The sequence below is a fragment of the Crocodylus siamensis genome, chromosome 8, assembly GCF_052110815.1.
Source record: "Crocodylus siamensis isolate JL-2025a chromosome 8, ASM5211081v1, whole genome shotgun sequence".
Classification (NCBI taxonomy): domain Eukaryota; kingdom Metazoa; phylum Chordata; order Crocodylia; family Crocodylidae; genus Crocodylus; species Crocodylus siamensis.
Genome location: NC_143402.1, coordinates 64,161,249 through 64,181,337, shown reverse-complemented (window position 1 = coordinate 64,181,337; position 20,089 = coordinate 64,161,249). Strand labels below are relative to the sequence as shown.

At 48.2% G+C, this 20,089-nt stretch overlaps 1 protein-coding gene across 3 annotated transcripts in view; it reads right to left on the bottom strand.

Annotated features, from left to right (window-relative positions):
• SEPTIN9 (septin 9) overlaps positions 1-20,089 on the bottom strand; it is a 241,120-nt gene that overhangs the window by 86,575 nt on the left and 134,456 nt on the right. For all 3 annotated transcript variants that reach the window (XM_090059005.1, XM_090059006.1, XM_090059007.1), the window contains one exon: positions 16,723-17,373. In XM_090059005.1, the coding sequence (XP_089915131.1) occupies positions 16,723-17,373 (651 nt within the window). The remainder of the gene's footprint in view (positions 1-16,722; positions 17,374-20,089) is intronic.

Below are 20,089 nucleotides of genomic sequence, written 5' to 3'. Positions count from 1 at the left end.
CTGTATTTACATTAACTACCTCACTAATGACACTAAAGCATTTCAAATCCCAGCGCCCCTTCCACTTTAGCACTCCAACCCAGACCGGCAACTATCTACTGCCAGGGGTGGGTAAATGCCCGAGGCCTGTGCTGACTGCTAAACCATGCCCTGCCCTCTCCCTTGAAGCCAGTGACAGGGGTTGATGCTGGATCTCCATGGGGTGGTGACCCTGGAGAAGACTCTAGCAGTGTGTGAGGTTACTCCCCCCCAGAAGCCCCTCTTTATCAATGCGCTGAGACGTGAGAGGAAGTGAGTTCAGCCAGAGTTTGTCTAAACATGCTGTGCTTTATCTGAAAAGTGCTCAGATCTCCTCCTTTTTCCCAGGCAAATCCCAACAGCTCCAAGGTAACCTTCACCCTTCTTTCTGCCTTAATGTGGCAGAGGAGATGGAGGAGGGAGTGCATGAAGGGAACAGCGCGCTTAGCTTACTGCTAGGGCCCGGTGGAGCTGGGCTGACTCCCATAGCAGAAGTATCTCCAAACTCAAGTATTCACAAATCTCAGGTCAGCCCCCCACCAAGATCATAAGATTAAGTAGAAGGCAGGAGTTTGAGGGTGTGGGCGGCTGGAGATAGGTTGTGAGCATTTTGGGTACCCTCAGGTCATGTTCACAAGCTTCTCTCTGCAAAAACATAGTGCAAGAAATATTTGGTCCCTCCCCAAAAGGAAGCAGACATCTTTACCTAATCCCAGGTCTCAAGTGATTAAATCCCTCCCCCCATGTTAACATTTATGCTGTGATTAACCTGTTAAGGAGTACGCCCAATTTAAGATGTCATAAAATGGCAAAACAGTCATAAAAGCATTCTACATATAATACAGAATATTTTTATGGAGGGTTTGTAGGAAGCCATAAATGAATGTGTGGCTGTTCCAGGGATGCCAATCAGCTGATTGTTGAATCCAGCCATGGGACTGTACCAGGGTCTTGAACAGGCCCTGGGGGCTGGCAATCAGCTGGGTATCAGGCCCAGCTCTGGGCCTGCACACACCCAACTTTCAACTTGTTGGTATAGGCAGAGCTTGGGATCAGGATCCTGAACTCCCCCTGTAATGGCAAGTAGACTGGGCATGATTGGGATCTGCTCCTCAAACCTCAAACTGTGCTTCAAGCCATGCATGTGTGACCTGGAAGGAGGCACGACTGTTGGGATTGAGGATCAGATGTCATGGTGCTTTTAAATGAATGTGAGCCAGGGGCTTTTGTGGAAAATAGCATCAAATATTCAGAGAACTGACAACACTGACAGACACAAGTGTTACAGACATCAGGTAAAGTCCTAACCCAAGGGAAGTATTACAATCGATTTCAACAGAGCCGAGATTTCACTTACACGGAGTACCTTTTAGACTAAGTGGTAGGAATTGCCCTCTAATCTGTGGTGGGGGGAGTAGCAGCAGTAGATGTCTGGACCATTTATTAATGATGACATCTTTCACATCTCCCGAGTCGCACAGATGGGACCAGGGAAGCATGAGATGAAGAATTAATCTGGCTTTATGCTCTATACAAAAACACATCTATCCTGCACAAGCAACCCATAAACTGCACTCAGCTCAGTCTCACAGCTTAGTGTGGGGTGGGAACAAGAAGAACACTGCCTGTTTTGATCAAAGCTTGAAAACCAGAATGGAAAAGCACAGCTACAAAACTTCCCTACACAAGAAACGAAAAAGTGTGGCTCTTGTGGAAGTCATGAGCTGACACAACTGCTAAAAGCCCCGAATGCAGTCAGGCAAATCTCCCACTGCCCAACTGGAAGACACGCTCATCCTGAGTAGCCAAACCCTTGGCTCTGCTAATGCAGCCCCACCCTGACCTGCAGAACCCCTGCTCTTCCCCTGAGCAAAGCATGCCAGAAAGTTCAAGTTGCATAGTAGGGCAAGTTTGTACCTTGGAAAGTCTGTGCTCAGGATGGAGATGAAATCCCACTGACTTAATTTTCTCTTGTGATCTAATGAGTTTTCCAGTCCAGGAGGCCACAAATGAGGCACTGGTACATTAAGCTACAGCAGTGCCAGTTTACCCCTAACCCTCTTGACCAGGGAACCTTCTTTTGCTTGCTTTGATTTTTGAGCAGTTCTGCTGACAGGATTTGTTGGGTTAATTTCCAACCCAGCACAAAGATCTTGGTTTCTCTCAGGCTAGTACCTAGTATCCAAGGCACAAACGGGGAAACCTTACAAAGATGGGTCCAAAAGCAGAATCACGGGGACTGGGTTGGTTTCTACTTTCTCAGTGCCTACTGCTAGCAAACCCCATAGAGTAATAACAGCACTTCAAGAAGCTGTGCACACATTAATAACCAACTACCTTCACCTCAACCCTAACCCCAACCTTTGCTCACAGCACATACCTTATCCCATGAGTAGTCACAATGAAACCACTGGGACTATTCAAGGAGTGACAATACCATTCAGCATACGAAGAGGCAAAACTTGGATCAAACCAATCAATCCTCTTCTTAGCCCCAGGAGCTAACTACACAGTACCATTATCCCCACTTTCACAAAGGGGGAGACTGGAATGGCAGCATGACGACTTGCATAAGGCCATGCTGTGCAGTGAGTTAATAGCAGAACCAGGATCCAAAACAGCCCTCCTGCCAGCACAACCCTCTTTATTCTTCAGACTGTGCTGCACTTTGCAGGTCTAGGTTATGTCCCTGCCAGTCACTAGCAAAACTCTGAATGACTCCAGGCTCATAGGGCCAGAGAAGGAGGTAGAAAGTCCCTTCCCACCCACACCAACTGTGTGAGCCTGCTTGGTCTTAGCTGCCAAAGGGCACGCTTGGACACTTGGCCAGCTTTTTTAATTTTCTGTGCCAGGGCTCCAGCAAAGAGTTTGGAGGAGCTTGTCTCCCTGCTGTATTTACAAAGCAATGTCCTATCCCCTGCCTGAGAGAGCAGCTCCAAGATCCATGTATGAGTGAATGAAAATTCACACTCAGAGATAAAACTGTCCATAGAAAACAACCACATACTGGGTCCAAGGACTGGCAAAGCACTGTCAATCCTAACTCGCAACAAATACCTGTGCAATCCCTCTAGATCTAAGCACACTGGAAAAAGCTAGCTGAAAGGATGCATCTGAGTGTATCTGCACAATTCTTTTCCCTTCGGGAGGTCAAAGCTGTAATTCAATCACAAGCAAGAAACTCCTTGCCCCATACTGCATGTGAATAACTCTTTTCAAAGCCTATCCCTTCCAAGGCAACATGCCCTTCAAGACTTTAATTTGATCTTTCTCTGTCTTCAGGTCTCCCAACACTGAACTTTTCTTTAAGAGTGAATTAAGCAGCGTTTGTTAGTCCCTGGACAACAAGAAAGGAGAGAAGATGGATCCATCCTAAAGACTGAAGTACTGTAGAAGACAGTCAAGTGAACACTGAGAAGTACAATTTGTGAAGGGAGGCAATATATTTTATTGGGCCAAGATTTTAGCTGGGGGAGATGTTAGCAAGCCTCTGGCCACAAAATACCCTCCTCCACAGGTCTGGGAAAGAAGCAGATACAGCCAAAGTTAAATGCCAGCTCTGAAGTTTGCCCAGTAAATGTATTATTTAACCTCTCCATCTTGCTTCTCCCGTACTTCCTCCTGGACCAGCTTAGCTACAACAGCAACGTCATTACAAGTAAGGAAACGTGGATCCATTTTTATAAGTAAATGACTGCCCAACATGAATTGATCACAGGACAATCTAACGTAATGGGGCCAGATTCCTGAGGGAAGTATAAAATACTGCTGTGCCGCAGATAACAGAGGGCTGGTAATACGTATACACAGCTCTGCAGTGCTGGAATGTCTCTTATCACCTCCATCTCCTTGGCCCCACTCTGGGATTAGTGCAGCATGTATAACGAGAGTGATAATCACAGAGAATGCAGGAAAATGCTGCCTGCCCAAGCCCTGCTGCTCTGGTCTCAAAGAAAGACAAAGGTTGAGGTTTCAAATGGGCCAAATCAACTGGCCCTGAATCAGGGTTGATTTCTTCAGGCTCTTTGGAAGTGCCAGGAGAGGACTAGGTGTCACTTTTGTGACATAGGTAGGCATTGTGTATCATCTTAATTTGCATACGAAGCTTTAAAGTTCATGAAATCAAGGGCTTAACTTCCCCTGGAAGAGCCAGACCCAGGATCCCAACACACGGTGCACCGCACCTCATTCAGAAGCATGAAGCCTCCCTGTTCACTACAAGGTATCGAACAGCTCTGCAAGCACACCTCCATCCTGATCTGTAATAACTCAACCCCACATGCACTTCTTCTCCCACCTCTCCTAAGCAGGCTGAAAAATCTGTAGTGCTGTCTTGCTATCCGCATTGCCAAGGACAATGCTGAGACCATCAACCTATTCACACTTGGGGCCCAAGAATAGGAAGCGCATTTTGCTGCTTATACAACTGTAAGCACTGAAGCACCAAGTGCTTTTCAAAGCACCAGGCGCCATGGTGCTTGCATATGTAAAAATGCCCAAGAATACTAGCTCAATGCTCACTCTAGAACCACAGGTGCTGAAAAATCTGGCTTTGCTTCAACCAGTTTTCACTCCAGAGGCAAGTGCTGCCTTCACTAGGCCAGAAGGCTGCACCCTTTCTTCACTCTGAAGCAACCAGTGGGAAAACAAAGCCAAAGAGGACCCAAGCCAGTGAGAAAATCCTATTCTTATTTTGTGATAGTCACAAGATCCTTATATGGTTTGTTATGTACTTTTCTTTTCATATGTGCAGAATTCATTAGCTGCAGTGCTCTGCATGGTGTTTCAGTCTGGACAGCTGAGCTAACCCCTTTGGTACAGCCTTGGTTCTTGGCATGATGCAGGTCTACCCCCCGCCCCAGGAAAGAATTAAAACAACTCAATGGAACGAGCCATCTTTGTATGCAACCCCAGAAAAAACCCAGGGAACTCCTCTTCAGAGACATTCTTCAGGAGACCAACAAATAAATGCACTATTTAAACTGACCTAAGAGACGGGAACCCCCATCCCAATTCCCTTCTTTAAATGTAACAGCAGATGGAACAAAAAACCAGGCCCAAAAAAGTCTTAGCATAGGCTCCACTCCAAGATGAGCTGCTTCTTCCATTTATAGCCACATTCAGCCCAGCTTAGTTGCAACATCTTGGACTCTAAGAAGTAATCTCTCTGTGCAAGTGTTTGTGTTTGTATTTGAAGGAGGAGAGAAGAACACAATCTGGCCAATTGTCAAGTTATCTTGTTTGATCACAGTGAAGTTTGATGTTCTCAAAACAAAGTTATCTCTGTACAATCTTAATTCAGTTCTTCAACTCTTTTTATATGGATTATTGTCCTGGCACATTACCCAACCTACCCTATCTAGTGCTGGCCAACAGCAACATCATGCTAGACAGAACCAGGGATCTATAAAAAGTTTAAAAGCCAATTGTTCCATCTGGGCAAGTCAATTCTTATCCTATTTCTTTCAGGTGGTAAATGAGGCCCGTTGGCAGACTGCACTGAAATCACGTGTCAATCGCTTACCCAGAACTGGAAGAGATCAAAGTGGAACTTCTTTTATATCTCAACCAAGATAAGTCTTTTAGAATCTTATCTGCCTGCAAGATTATTAAGCTAAATGAGCAGAAATCTAAAGAGGCCAAAGGAATCAATGGGTAGGAGGAAATCCCAGAGCCCTACTGCCTTGTATTCCTATTGTGACCATTATCATGAGCTACACAGAGTAGATTTGCAATAGCCTGGGAGCCCTCTCATTATAAGATAAAATCCCCTTCTCTCCTGCCTGGTCCCTCATGTAATCATTTCTACCTATGAAAATCAAAGAGTGGGGGGAGAGTGGGAGGGGGGACTGATTCTCATTTACACTGAGGTCCTTTTACTGGATTGCAGCAGCACAAAAACAGCTTACTGAAATGGAGCCTGGGCCTCTACTGTGTTACTTCTACTTAGAATAAATATAAATGGTGATTCAAGGGGTACAGCCATGGAGGATAGGTCAGAGGCTCAATAGGTGGCACTCTTCCTTCAGCATCCTCTATATTCAGGCAGCATCCCAGCAGCGCTGTGCTGCTGCCTTTTGGATGAACACAAGGGGCCTGACCTTTAGAGACTCCAAGCACACTCATCCCAGCATTTTTCTTGGAAAGTTTTAGAGGCAACTCTCATGCTGATGCATTGAAATTAGAAACAAGAGAAACTAGTTAGATCATCTCGCCCAGTGCTGGATAGCCCCTGCAGCACAACATCTAGTGTTCAGACTAGTCCAAAGCGAAATGACTCAAGCAACGGGGCTCCACCACTTCCTCTGGGAGCCTATTCTACAAGATCAGAGATCTCAGCTGATGAGGTCACCCCTTGACAGCAGACCCACAGGGACATACAATGGGGCAAACAAATTCCTTCATTCATTTCCATTTGGCTCTCAATGAAGCGAGAAAACGAGACACTAAATCTGCTAAATAAGAGGAAATAAATTCAAAGTTTGGCCCTGATTCACATTCAGGAGGGGATGGGGAGGAGGAGGAAGGGTTGGGAATAAAGGAGTGGGTATCTGTTATGTCAAAAATATTAATAGCAGCTTGAGGCAGTAATACTGCAGTCACAGAAGGATCGCAGTACAATGTAGAGATACCTGGGCTAGCTTTAAATTAGCTGGCTTGAGTACTGGGAGCAGCTTAACTGCAGCAGCATGGAGCTCAAGGCAGCTAATTTACTGTGCTTCGGAGTAGTTTTTGGAGCTTACACTGAGCTCTGAGCCGCTAGCCCCCCTAGTTTAAAGCAGAGCAGGTATCTCTCCACAGATCTTAAGGTGCAAGCCTACTGCCCAGCTCCAGACTAACACAGTTAACTCTCTCTCTCTCCATTACATAGGAAACACTGCAGAGACTACAGGATCAATTTACCAGAAGAATCACTGGCTTCTGATCATCACATATGCTTATAATGATCTACCTCTTGGCCTTAGCTGCATAAGACCATTACTGTGTTCAGACATTGCTCCTTATCTGTGCCCACGCTGGCTCTGGAGGCTGGGAACTGTCACTTCTAGGTCATTTTCACAACGGCATGAGATCCTCTTCCCCTCATATGTGCACACTCTTGCTCTCACTCTTTCCAGATAATTGGCGCTGCCTGCTTTCATCTTTCCAGATTATCTCATGCTTGGCACCTGCCCCACATGCACATATCTGGCCTCTGTGTGTTTTTCACCCCCACTCCTCCACTTTCAGTCCCTCTCTGTTTGGGATCTCAGGCTGTAGGCTCTTTCCTGTTTAAGAAAAAATATACAACTCGTAACCCAGCCCAAATGTGTCAGCTGGTATTAAGGAAATGTTTCCCTGCAGCTTTAATCTCTCAGCGCAGCTAAATTGCTGTGCAGCTCAGGGACTTGGAAACGATTACTCACTGTTTATCCACAAAGCCTGACCCACAACTCTTGGGTAGAATTGCTGTGTTTATTAACTTAAATCTTTTTAAAACCCTGGCTGCACTTAGGCAACAAAAGCTAACCAGTCAACTTCATCTTGACAGGGCCTTAAGAGACACCGTGATGCCTGGCGAGTGTTAAGCCTCTCTGGATGGACCAGGGAATTAACACAGTCCGCTCCTCAAAGCCATAGGAATAGGATGACCATACATCCCGGTTTGGCCAGGACAGACCCAGATTTCAGAGGCTGGCTGGTGAACATTTAAATGAGTGTCCCGTGCGTAGGGCATGGGACGCAGAGGCAGAGTGGGAGGCACTGTGAAACAGGAAGCCCTAGCAGACAGCAAAAATGCCTTAAAATAGGTTAGCTTGATTAGTGGAATGACCATTAATACTAATTGTTCCTTCACAGGTGATTGTTAACATCTGGGAAGGGGAGCAGGGGGCTCTAGTGAGGCAGTCCTCGCCCCTTCGCCCCAAATGTCCTCCTAGAAACCATGGACCCCCCCCCCCTTTTTTTTTTGGAGGTCTCCTTCTACAGACTTCTGTGGGTTTGATACTGTACAACCACTTTCATCAGCTCTGAGTGACATTCAGGGACACAGGCAGGTGGGCTGCAAAGGAGCACTGAAGTGTGGGTTTGGTTTGCATCAGTGTCCAAAGCTCAAGCACTTCAACAAATCTTCCTGAAATTATTGAACCTAAAGAGACTGTAAAGCGGGGCTGGCAACCTAGCTCACCTTGCCTCCAAATCCCTGGCGCTCCCTCGGGCGTTCCACAAGAACCCAGGCAGGACAGCAACAGCTTCCACGAGAAAATATGTTGTTAAAAAGTTATTAGTAATCCTTTGAGCTCCAACACAGCTCAAGCCCAGCTACAGGAATACAGGGACTGTTACCATGAACCTGGCCAGTGGTCCACCTCAACCAGTCTCTGGAAGAGACCAGAAGCAGCTGCTTCAGATGGAGGGTGGGCTCATGTTTTGTACGGACACCCAGTTATTTCATCTGCCTTGGCTTATCTACCTTGAGAAGACCGCTTGAGAGGAAAAAAACCAGCTAGACAGGAAGCAGTAAGAGACTGTGGCCAAGGGCAGCAGAATGAAGCTATGGAGATAAGTTGACATTAAACTGTGCTATGGCCTTGACAAAGCTAGTAGGCCACAATACATAAACAGGGCAACTCAGGAAGCCCAAGGATGGAGTTTGAGGGGACGTAACCAAAATAACTGTGATGAAGGTATGATGCACAGGAGCACTGGGAAGAAACGGATGGATTTTCCCTCACCCCAGTCATGTAACATGGATCGGAGCTCCCCAAGTTATGTCTCTCTCTCTCTGGCAGGGGTTGGTTTCTCCTGACTCCAGTAATGTCTGTTATAGCACTCAGCTGCCCTTTGCATACTCTTGCAATTACATCTATACATTTTCTCTGAGCAATACTGAGAAATGAGCCACTTTACCCTTAAGGGTAGACAGAGCTGGCTTGAGACTCCTGGGGGCCCCAGACAGCAGCTGAGGCATTGACTGCTCTCTCCTCCCACCATGAACTGAGTGACTTGCACTAATGCTATCTTGTGCAGTGGGGACCAACCTTTTTGGAGGTGTGCCACTCAGATCACCCTCCCTTGCTTGGTCTGCTGCTCTTCTTTCTGCTCCCTACCCTATTTGCCACCATACTGCCTGTGCTACATGCCACATACACAGGCTGCCCATGCCACTTGAGCTAGTAGATCTACCAAAGCCAGGGTCCTTGGAAACAGTGGTTCACCCCTGGAAGCAGAGCAGGAGGTAAGTGTGAAAAAGTGGACAAATGCCTACTGCGGGGTAAACGCAAACACAGGTCCCCTTCCTCAGTCATGAGAGAGTTAAACAGGGGTTCAAAGCTGGGGGAAGCAAGGACACAGCATGAAAGAATTTACAGGTTAGGAATAATTGTATTTGCCTCTTGGCGCAGCAACATCCTAGTAAAAGCTATACATCCATGGGTTAATCATGCAGTCATTCTGTCACAAGAGACTAAAGCTGCAGCTTTTAGTGGAAAAGACCAAGATGAATGAGGGAAATAGGACAGAGAATGAGAGAAGGAAACTTTCATCTTGGTGTCACTAGCTCTGCTCCAGTCCAGCCCCACATCACTAGTGGCAGAAATTTTCTGCCATCTGGAAGCAGTTAGATGGTCAGCATTAAAGGAGCTGGAGCTCTCAGTTTACTTGCCCACAGCAGCAAAACCACCATCAGCCCGCCACAGCCTCAGAGAGGATGAAGACTGAAAGGGCTTGGAAAAAGGGACTGTGCTTTCACCAGAAAGAGGTCCACATTGCAGAGGTTCAAGCTCATTCTGCCACTGCCTGCCTTGCACTAATTCTTCAGGCAAGTATCAGCACCCCAAAAATCACATAAGAGGAAAATGAGGGACAGGTAAAAAGTGACTTGCCTCACACTGCAAACTCGCAGCAGCCTGCGACAGACCCCAAAAGTCCTGCCTTTTAGGCAGCTGCTTCAGCCACAAAGACACTTCTTCAACGGCTTGGAAGGCATGCAGATTAAGGATCTAGGTGCTCTTCTGCCTCAACGATCCGCGTTGCTGTAAGCCCTCCGGTGACAATCCTAAACCTCCTCCACATCTCTCTGCAAATCCTAAGCATTCCTATCCCCGCTATTTATTTACACACACATACACACACACACACACACACACGAGGGAACTGAGCTGCTTTCTACCCAGAACTCCCTCTCCCATTTTCCTTACCAGACATCAGAACCATCAGAAAGAAACAGCTGATATCCTTTCCTTTTCAAACTACATCTAGTGCCAGGGAGTTTGCTGGACAATTCAATCACCCCGGAGCTTTAAATCTGTTCGTCATTAGAAAGCTGCAAATGGAGAGACACTGACAACTATCTGCAGCTTCCTCCATGAACCGTCTCAAACCGACTGCCCTCAAGACTCATAAATCTGCTCTGAGATTGCAGTGAAGATCCTTGGTCACTCAACACCAGTCTCAACCTCTGTTATACCCTTCACCCAGGACTGCAAAGCAGTTTAAAAGAGGTGAATTAAGCACCGCTGCCTCCAAAAGAGCAGGTAAGGATTACACTCATTTTATAGACTGATATATGGAGGCATGCGGAGAGAGCACCACATGCAACACGTTCAAGATGACAAAGTACATGCAAGGAAGAGAATTAGTCAGGGCAAGTTATACAAAGCTCCATCCAAAGGATTTGGCTGGCATCTTCCCAAGCCAATGGGAAGCCTTCAAAAGCCGTCCACTGGAGAGGAATCAGGGATGCCCCACGCCACAGCACTTCAGTGTGTATTGCCATCATGGCCCAGCCTCCTCCCCCCATGGTTCCTTTGTCCCGGAGATGAAACAAAAGGGAATTCTAGCAGCGCAGCTAACACAACTCCCACCACACCCTCTGCTGAGCCAACAAAGGCAACAGAGCCCAGATACAGGCTTCAGGCAAACAGAAGCAGCTAGTGGGTGCAGGGTGTCACCGATGCACCTCTCCTCCCAGCCAGGTGTGACCCACACACCTGCAGGGGTCTAGACAGGGGCATCAGGGAGGCAGTGCACGGGTGTTCCCATGGCAGTAAAAACAGAAGAGAGGCAGTCTCTAAGCCTGCACTCAGGAAGGGAAAACACCAAAATGACAAGCACCCAGCACCAACAAGTTACCACGGACACAGGCACGCCACAGTAAGAAAACACGCTGGGGCAAAGTTATGCTTGCCTTGTGCTGGTGGAAAGGGGTGACCGAGCTCACACGAGTGCCTCCATCCCAGTTTGAAGGGTGTGTGCGGTCAGTTGTACAGTGGAAGGAACAGTGACAGCGACAATGACAGTGAGTGGACTGAGAATGTAAAACCCAAAATCAGGGCTAGGACTAAGAGACTGCGATTGGGTTAGGGAAAGGACTGCGGGCGGGTGTGCGGGAACATGGGTGCAGCATTTATTGTAATGGGTGCGCGGGCTTTAAATGTGGTTTAAGGTATATGAAGAAAAGCTTATGCTAGATGCTATATGTAGATATATATCTATATCTATATATAAAACTACATCTATATCTATAACTATATAGATAGAGAGAGATGTTTTTCAACAAAAAAAAAAACCCCAGTTGTATACAGCAAGTGAGGCCACCACCCTTCTGGGCCTTCTCAGCAGAAAAGCCAAGGAAATAATAAACCAACCTAATCTTCTCCCCTAGGATGGAGCCATTCAGGTCAAGCTTGGAGCACTCTGGAAGGAAGAAGTATTTGCATTGCTGTTGCCTGCTCTAGGATACATATACTAGAGGGGGCTTCAGTCTCCAGGGCCATCAGAGCAGCATTAGACTAAAGCAAGTAAATGGAGAGGGGAATAAAAAGAAGACAGAGATTTCCAATCTGTGCGCAATGCTCTTTGGATTTAAATATGCATATAAATTAATAGGTGATTAGCCCAGCTCTCCTGCTCCTGGCTAAGAGCCAAATGGCATTTGAAGCTACACAGTTGAACACTCCTGCACTCACACAAACTAACTGCCTCCCCACAGCAGTTTCCCCATAGCTAACTGCTCTGCTTGTTTGGTTTCCTTTTCTCTGCGGTTTGCCTCTGAACAGCTCAGCTCCAGGAGACAGCTCTCTTCCTCCAACTGGCCCCTTCCTGCATCATATGCTTTTCTGGACTCCTCCAGGAAAAGCAGTGAGGCTGGGACGAGGGGTAGGAGGCAAGCAGCACAGGAACACAGCTGAGCCGCTGACAGATGAAGCTCTGGGGAAATAAAGCCAGGTCCCAGTAACAGGCCGGAGACAGCCATGAGCTGTTAACAGAGACAGCCATGAGCTGTTAACAGCTTCCCCTTCTTCACCGTTTGCAAGGTTCTGCCGGAGGGGCAGGAGCAGTGAGGAGTTTCCAGCACCCTATGATCATCTTATGTGACCCAGTCTCTGGGAGCATTTACCAGCTAGAGGAAGAAGGGAATCAGTCCAGATGGTTCTTCTGACCATTGAGCCAGGTAACAAGAGCCTGACATCCAGAGGTCCCTGCAAGAGCAGGGCTCCAGTGGGTCCAGAGATCTCCTGAGCTTCACCTGCATCCAGGCGGAACGCCCTTCGTTCTGCACTGCAGGTCCGCATGACCCATGCTGCCGGACGGTGTCTGAAGACTGCGCTCTCAGCCCTTTCCTCCCTTATGCTGAAAGCAGGTGTGTCACTGAGCTGTCATGAACCTTCAGATAAAAACTCCCTGCAGCCAATCTCAGAGACCAAATGGAAATCCATCCCCATCTTAGTTCCACACAGGACACATTTGCTTACCAGGAGAGCCTCTTTTTCTTATGGGCTGTTCCATTACCATGGTCAGGGAAGACCTTGAGTGATTTGCCATCGTGCCAGACAACATCCCAGCCGAAGACGGCAAGTCCCTTCCTCCACCCCTCAGCCACAGACAGGAAAAGCCGCCTGCTTCCTAACCAAGAGTCACTACTACTTTTTCCTAGTGGAAGAGGTTGGTTATTAGGACTTCCTGTTTCAGCTACTAAACATCACAGGTCTTTTATGGCTCCTTGAGTGTTTAGTCCATGCCCTTGAACCCCCAGATGCAATGATGGCATCACCACTAGACCTGCTCAGGCAGATAGAGCAGTGTCTAGGTAGCCAGGAAGTCTTGGACCATGCAAAATGGTAGTCAATGGAAATGACAGGCTTTTAAAATCAAGTAGTAGGGCAATCTCCAAAAGGCAACTCCTTTCTCTTTCTACCCTCGCCCCAGGCATTCTCCGCCCCCACCTGACAAACCGTGTGAAGAAGGGTTAAGGTGAACATCTCCACAAAAGGGTTCCCAGAAGCACACGCTGTACCCTGCTTTCATTAAGGGAACCCCACCACTCTCACAGTCCCTATGTTGCAAGTTCCTGCTCTGCTTGAGCAAACATGGGATTTCTCAGCCACCTGCTCTACTCCCCTGGATCATGCTCAGGAAGCCAAGTGCTGATCAGGGCCCTTTTCCCCTAATGTGGCAGGAGACTGACAGCCAAGCAGGACAAATGATGGGCAGTGTCACAGACCACGGATGGAGGGGTCTTTCTTTGTCTGCACTCACTGGTGCAGATATAGTGAAGCAAATGGGATACGATACCGCAGAACGGGCTCCGACTGAAAGCAGCCGAGGAAGCAGCAGTTTCGCAGGCAGCTTTCATCTGCCGGCAGAGGAAGGGCAGCTGGAGGCTGCAGAGGGAGCAGAGGGTTTGTTTCGCTAGCTTCTAGGCTGTAAATCTGAGCTGAGAAGGGGGGGATAAGGAAGAAGACCCTTTCTTAGCCTTTTGACTCTGCTTCTTGGCTCTTCCATTGGACACAGGGTCACTCGGGGACTGAAAGCCTCTTTTGTATGAGACGAGGGAGCACGGCTGTCTTGTTCTGTAAATCTTACCCCAGACAGCTGTGCCATTGTGCAAACCTCATCCTCAGCAGCTGTCCCAGGATTCGGGAGCTTCCTTTGGTTCAAAGATATCCCTTCTGACAGGCAGCTGTCCGGGGATTCAGCAGCTTAGGTTCTGTCTCCAGGCCCTAGCAAAGGGCCCGATTCTGTGCGGTGCTGAGATCAGCATCAGTGAGAGAAGAGGATCATCTACACCTCCTTGAAAGTGCGTTGTATTTGACAGGATCAGGCTCACCAAGCATCCAGCTGAGTGGATGGTCTTTGAGGGGATTACTCATGTTATGCTAAACCCAAAGTGGGTTGGATTGCACTCATTTCTGAGATTTTGCTCAGCTGTGCGCAGTTGGAGACTGTCTACTGACCTGACTGCAGCTGTCCTGGGGGATTTTCCTTTCTTTCTAAAATGGTACAAGCCCACAAGGTAAAGGGGCATCACTAGTTCTTCTTCACCAGTGCTGCAAGTCTTGGAGAGGAGGGGACAAGACTACGGTCTAATCCCAGCTTTGTAACTGACTCCCCATCTGACCTGGGGCGCCTGCCAGGGAGACACTTGGCACAGGATCTTCCAACCTCCCCACAGCGGGGAAGCATGACAGTGGAGAGGAAGCAGAGAAGACTGGATCCGAGGACAGCAGCAGCAAGTTCTCCAGCGGGAGCTGTAGTGACAGCGACACAGACAACGGATGAACTAACACTTGTAACCCTGTAACGGGGGTGGGGATGAAGAGACTATGGTGTCAGGTCTGAAAGACCAGTGGACTTGGGTGCGAGTGCATGGGTGCACATATTGTAATGGTTTCGGGAACCCAGCGGGTCTTTGTACGGGTGCGTATAGTATATCGAGTTTATGATTTTCCTTTTTGGTTTATGACTAAGAGGGTGTATATATATATAATTTTATGTATATATAAGAGATATATTTTTATAATAAACCCTCCCATTTGACTTGGGGCAAGTTACTTGTGATGGAAGCATGGCTTCTTTTGACACCTCAGCCACGGGGGGCCAACTTGATGTACTCTGAGCCTGCTTTTCAATGGGGCTGTGAACCTGCCACTACCAACAAGATCAGCTACAACAGGGCACCACTCCCTGATCCCCTGCTGCAATCCTGCTGACAGAGACCAACTCCCCCACCTGCCTTCACATATACAAAAGACTCCCTTCAACGCTCTCTCTGGGCACTAGGATGGGGAGAGAAGCCTTTTTAGAGGCCACAGTATCCCACAAGTCACGGGGAGCGTTATAGGCAGCAAGTTTCAAGAAGTACTTCAAGATGCAGGAAGACCCAATCAGTAGGCACAGAGAGATCTGCATGAGACCATAGGATTTTTCTTCCACAGATGGTACATCACAGCTGAGACCTATGCCGGAGGAACAGATGGGCCCAATATAGCTTCTTCATTGGACAACGTAGTTTCCTTTTCTGTGGAAACTTTTGAGCAGGAGGCAGCCTAGTCAAGTGCTAATGCCACCCTAAAAAGCCACCGCCCATCTCCTAAGCCCCAACATAGCAGTGACTAGAGGGTCCAGCTGCCAGTGCCAGAAGAGGAGAGGAGGAAGTGGTGTTTCCCACTTGATCAAGTGCAACTAGAGGCCAGCATTCCCCAAGCAAAACTACTCTAACAAGCCTCTGAAGGCAACCGGCCTGGCTGGAAGACACCGAGCAGGGAGGATGCAGAAGCTCCAGAGGAGTAATGGCAAACACAGCAGGAAGCTTGGATGCCACTTGCAGAGTCCACATGGCCAGAAGGAGAGGAGGAAAGTGACTGCCCTCAGCACCAGTCATCTTCAACCGCTGTTCAGAGCTAACAAAGCAACTAAGAAAAGAGCTGCAAAGGCCCCAAACTGCCTTGCAAGGAAGACTGGTCAACTCCCAGCTGGGCTAGGGAGTGAAGGGGAGGGGATGGGAAGGGCTGTTTAACTCAGCGGCCTAGCAAAGACCTCCCAGGGTCCAGTTTCAGCAGCAACACTCCACCCCATAATTAATACAAAAGACATTTGTGTGTCGTGGCAAGGAGCAGGGTGGGGAGGGGAGGTTATGGCCTCAGACACAAATGCTGCACCTAGCAGAGGAGGGAAGGATTCAATGATGGGGAATGGAAAAATAATTAAAGAGCTGGAAAAGAAGTCTCATTTAAAAGGGGGGGGAAAAAATGAAGGCTGGTGGGGGAGGGCAGCTGGCTTTAATGTCTAATGCAGGATTAACTGAAAACACAACAGTGCTAATATAAAACAGGGCTCCAGCTGAATAGTGGCTCCAGTCCATGACACGGTTTTTAGTCTCTTGCTCCCAGAACCAGAAGGAGAGAGATCTTGATTTCTGCTAATTGAGAGGCTGCTTTTTGCCTCAGCATGACAATAAATATTGACATAATGCACAGCCATTAGCAACAAAATGAAACAGCAGGTAATGTGGATGGCAGGCGCCCTCCAACCACATCACCGCAATGGGCCAAAGGTTTTTCACACAGAGACTCTGGCAAGGCAGATGAGCTGAAAACTAGGACTAGTAGAGTCAGAAGTGTCCCTTCTTCCAGGCAGCTGAGGGCAAGTGGACCTTCGCCATTTTCTCTTTCTACCTGATGCAGGATGTGCAGCCTCATGGTACCGTGCTGCAGGGCCACTGGCAGTTTTAACATCCCCAACAGAGTCACCTGTGCCAGAACTGTGTTTAGTTACCCGGCAGTATGGAAAGCAGAAGCCTCAGCACCAAAACCACTCAACCTTGCCACACAGGCTGAGAGAGGGACAACTAGAAGGCTCTTATCTTCCTAGAGGGACAGCTAGAGAACAAACACGTGCATTTAGCGCCATGTTACACAACCATCTTCCCAGGGATCTACTTACCTTCGCTCTTTGGTGGATGCTCAGCCATTACTGGTTGTGGCTTTGCTTCTGGCTGGAGAGGCTGACTGGTCAAGGAAGGCTCCAAATTCTCCATCTGCCGGACTGGTGGGGTTGGGACCTCTGCAGCCTTCGCTACCTGGATTTCTACTCGCTTGGTGGCGACATCGGGCACGGGGGTGGTGTCAGCTCTCCGCTGAGGCATCTCTGGGATCTTTGAGGTGGGGGCTTCCATCCTCCGGAGAGACGGCTCCTGGGACTTGCCTAGAGTGATTTCAGTCCTTCTTGGCGTAGGCTCAGGAGGTTTGTGCCCCAGCACCTCTGCTCGCTTGAGGCCAAACCTTGAGAGCCCCGAAGTGGAATTCTCCACTTGCTTGGATGAGATATCGATGGAGATTTCTGTTCTTCTGGACACCGGCTCAGGGAGTTTGGGTCCAGCAAGCTCCACTCTCCTCAGGGAGGACTTGGGTGACCTCTGACCTGGCGACTCTCCATGTCTGGCAGCTGGTTCTGAATTTCGGGCACCGAGATCCTGGAATTTCTGCGTGGAGCTGGAGACAGCAGACCTGAGGAGAGGGTTTGGGGTTCGTCTTTGTGGAGTGGAGGAATTTGAAGGCTGGTCGACCTCCTCGACCTCAAAAGATCTCTTCAGAGCTGAAAAACAGAAATAAAATTCAGAATCCATTAAGCAAGCTGTTGTCTTCCATCAGATGGTATCAAAGCACTCTACAAACATTCAGTAATCCTCATGGCCTCCCTCCGTACCAGTTAGGTAAGCCAAGATTAATACCTATATTTAACACATGGGGAAACTCAGAAACAGAAAGCTGATGTAATTTGCCCAATAAAACACAGCAAGTTAGTGCCAACTTAGGACCCAAACCCAGGAATCCCAATTCTTAGAAAACGGATGGCTCGGGTCACTAGGCCTGAGGCCTTCTTTGCCACAAACCTAGCACCATCACATCTGCCTGCATAACGTTGGGCGTAGGTTGCTGTTGTATTAGTTCTCCGCTGATGAGGGCTAGAGCTCCTACACCAGCTTCGTAGCCACGTAGCTGACTTCACAAGGCACAACACAACGTGGATGAGGCTTGGGTTTCAATCCGAATAACGAGTCACTGCTTCTTCCACCCCAAAGGATGCAAAAGTAAATATAGGGGATGACTTCCAGTAAAATAACACAAATCCACCCTCATTAAAGCATCCAGACCAGATGGGGACCAGAAATCCCAGGCACATGTGCCAACGAAAAAGAAGGGTGGAAAAGAAAAGCTGAAGTCATGTTTTAGTAACAAAGCAAAGCATTTTAAAAAAACATTCAGAAAGCCCTAATACGGTACAAGCCCTCATAGTCCTCATTGTACCGATGGGAAAACTGAGAGTATGTACAAAGGAATAAATTCAGTCAGTTAAAACGAGGGCATGGATTTACTGCAGAACAGCTGACATGGTAACTGTGTATATGCCTACTGTTACCCAGTGGTAACTGGAAGCTAAGCAGTAGTAACTTAGCCCTAGTGCACCGAGCGAAGTTTAGTTTCCACTTATTGCAGTGCAAGACTGGACAAATGGATAGCTGCTGCAAGTCAGCCAGGCTTTTAACTAATTATAGCCAAGCTATAATTTTTTTGTATTCATTTGCCCATGTCCCAAGGATCAGAGAAGGTAAACAATGTACCTGATTTTCTAAAGAGCCAGCAACAAAACCCAAGATATCTGGGCCTCACAAGCATAAGCTTAGGACAGAATAGTTATGTTTAATCAACTTATAATAACACTATGTCTCCACACCATCACTTTGTCTCTCAGCTCCAGCACATGGTGGCAGTAATCTGTGCACATACACCACCATACAGCTGTATGCTATTTAAAATGAAGCTCTTTCATGTCATTGGTGTCCTGTCTCAAGGGACCCAGACCACATCCTGTGGTCCCTTTAATGCACAGAGACAGCTTTCCCTACATGATGGCCTATGCAAGAAGCAAGGAAAAAAATCTCTAAAACCAGAAAGCTATCTGGGAAAACCATAAGCATTGCAGTCTCCGGGACCCAGGGTCATTGGACTTGAACTGCGGGCACTCAGAAGAAAAGCACAGCAATGGAGCCACTGCTGCCAACCCATGTCTCCTCTAACCTGACCGATGGTCCCAGGCCTTAGTTGCCCAGGATCAGCCCCTGTCATTTGGCCTGGTTCCTGTTAGAACAGTCAGATGTGACTCACTTTGCCCACCCCTTCCATTAGCTCTATTAAGGAAACGGGCATCCAAAGAGAACGCCTCTGACTCCAGTCTAGATGGCCCCCTCCAGTCCCAGGCTGCCAAGCCAAGGGAGTAAGCCGTGAACTTTCAAGGCCAACAAAGAAAAAGGGAGGAGGAAAGAGTAACTCAGAGCCTTCCCATTACTCTGCTTGGCCCTTGTATGCCCCCAAAATGCTGATGTTAAAGCACTCGTAGCCACACAGCCTGCATGCAAAAAGAAGCCCGTTGCAGCCCCCTTGCTGTAACACAAAATAGCTTGGTGTCATGTACCAGTGGGCTGTGGAAAGGGAAAGGGTAGGGAGCATCAGCACCAAACTATGCTTCCTGGGGTCTGACCTCTGCAGAAGTGTAGAGACAAGCAAAGGTAGAGCCAGAGGGCAGTTGCACAGTCCCTTCCAAACCTTGCAGAGCTGCCTGAGTTCCTGCAGCATCCCATAGCCACTTGCTCCGGTGCAGCTGCACGGACAGGGACAAAGGGTGTGGCATCCTCAGAGTGGGGCACAAGCTCTGCACTCAGGCACACCTGCCAGCCCAAACGCTGCAGATTAGGCAACTGGAGCCCCCCACTTCAGAGGAGCTCCAATCCACCTGCTCCACCCTCCAGTGCCAGCTGAAAAAAACCCAGACAAAATTCCCTTTGCTCCCTTTCCCCCCTCTCCCATTTCGAAAATAGGAATGGGCTGGGAGCTCCACAGATGCAAGTAACAAAACACACTGATTTAGAGCTTATTCATCTGAACCCTTGTGCAAGGAAAGTTCAGATTTTCATGGGATCAGGCTCTTTTAAAGCCATCTGCAGCCACACACTTCTGCTTGGTCATGGCTGTAGACCACTTTCTGGGGCCAGATCAGGCAAAAATTGTCACTTCTGTCTGTGCGCTCAGTAAGAAACAGCCAAGGTTCAGGTGTGATGATGCCAAGGTGTGCACTGAGCATGCACACACTGCCCTTAAAAACAACCTTGTGCCCTTCTTCCCTAGAAGCACACGTGTCTGCCTGAACTACGAGGCACTTACTGACTTCACAGGGAAGGAGAGCGCCCTGTATAGCAAACACTTGGATTCCCAGGGACTTTCTACATGCACAGGTCCACTTACCCCAGGTTTCC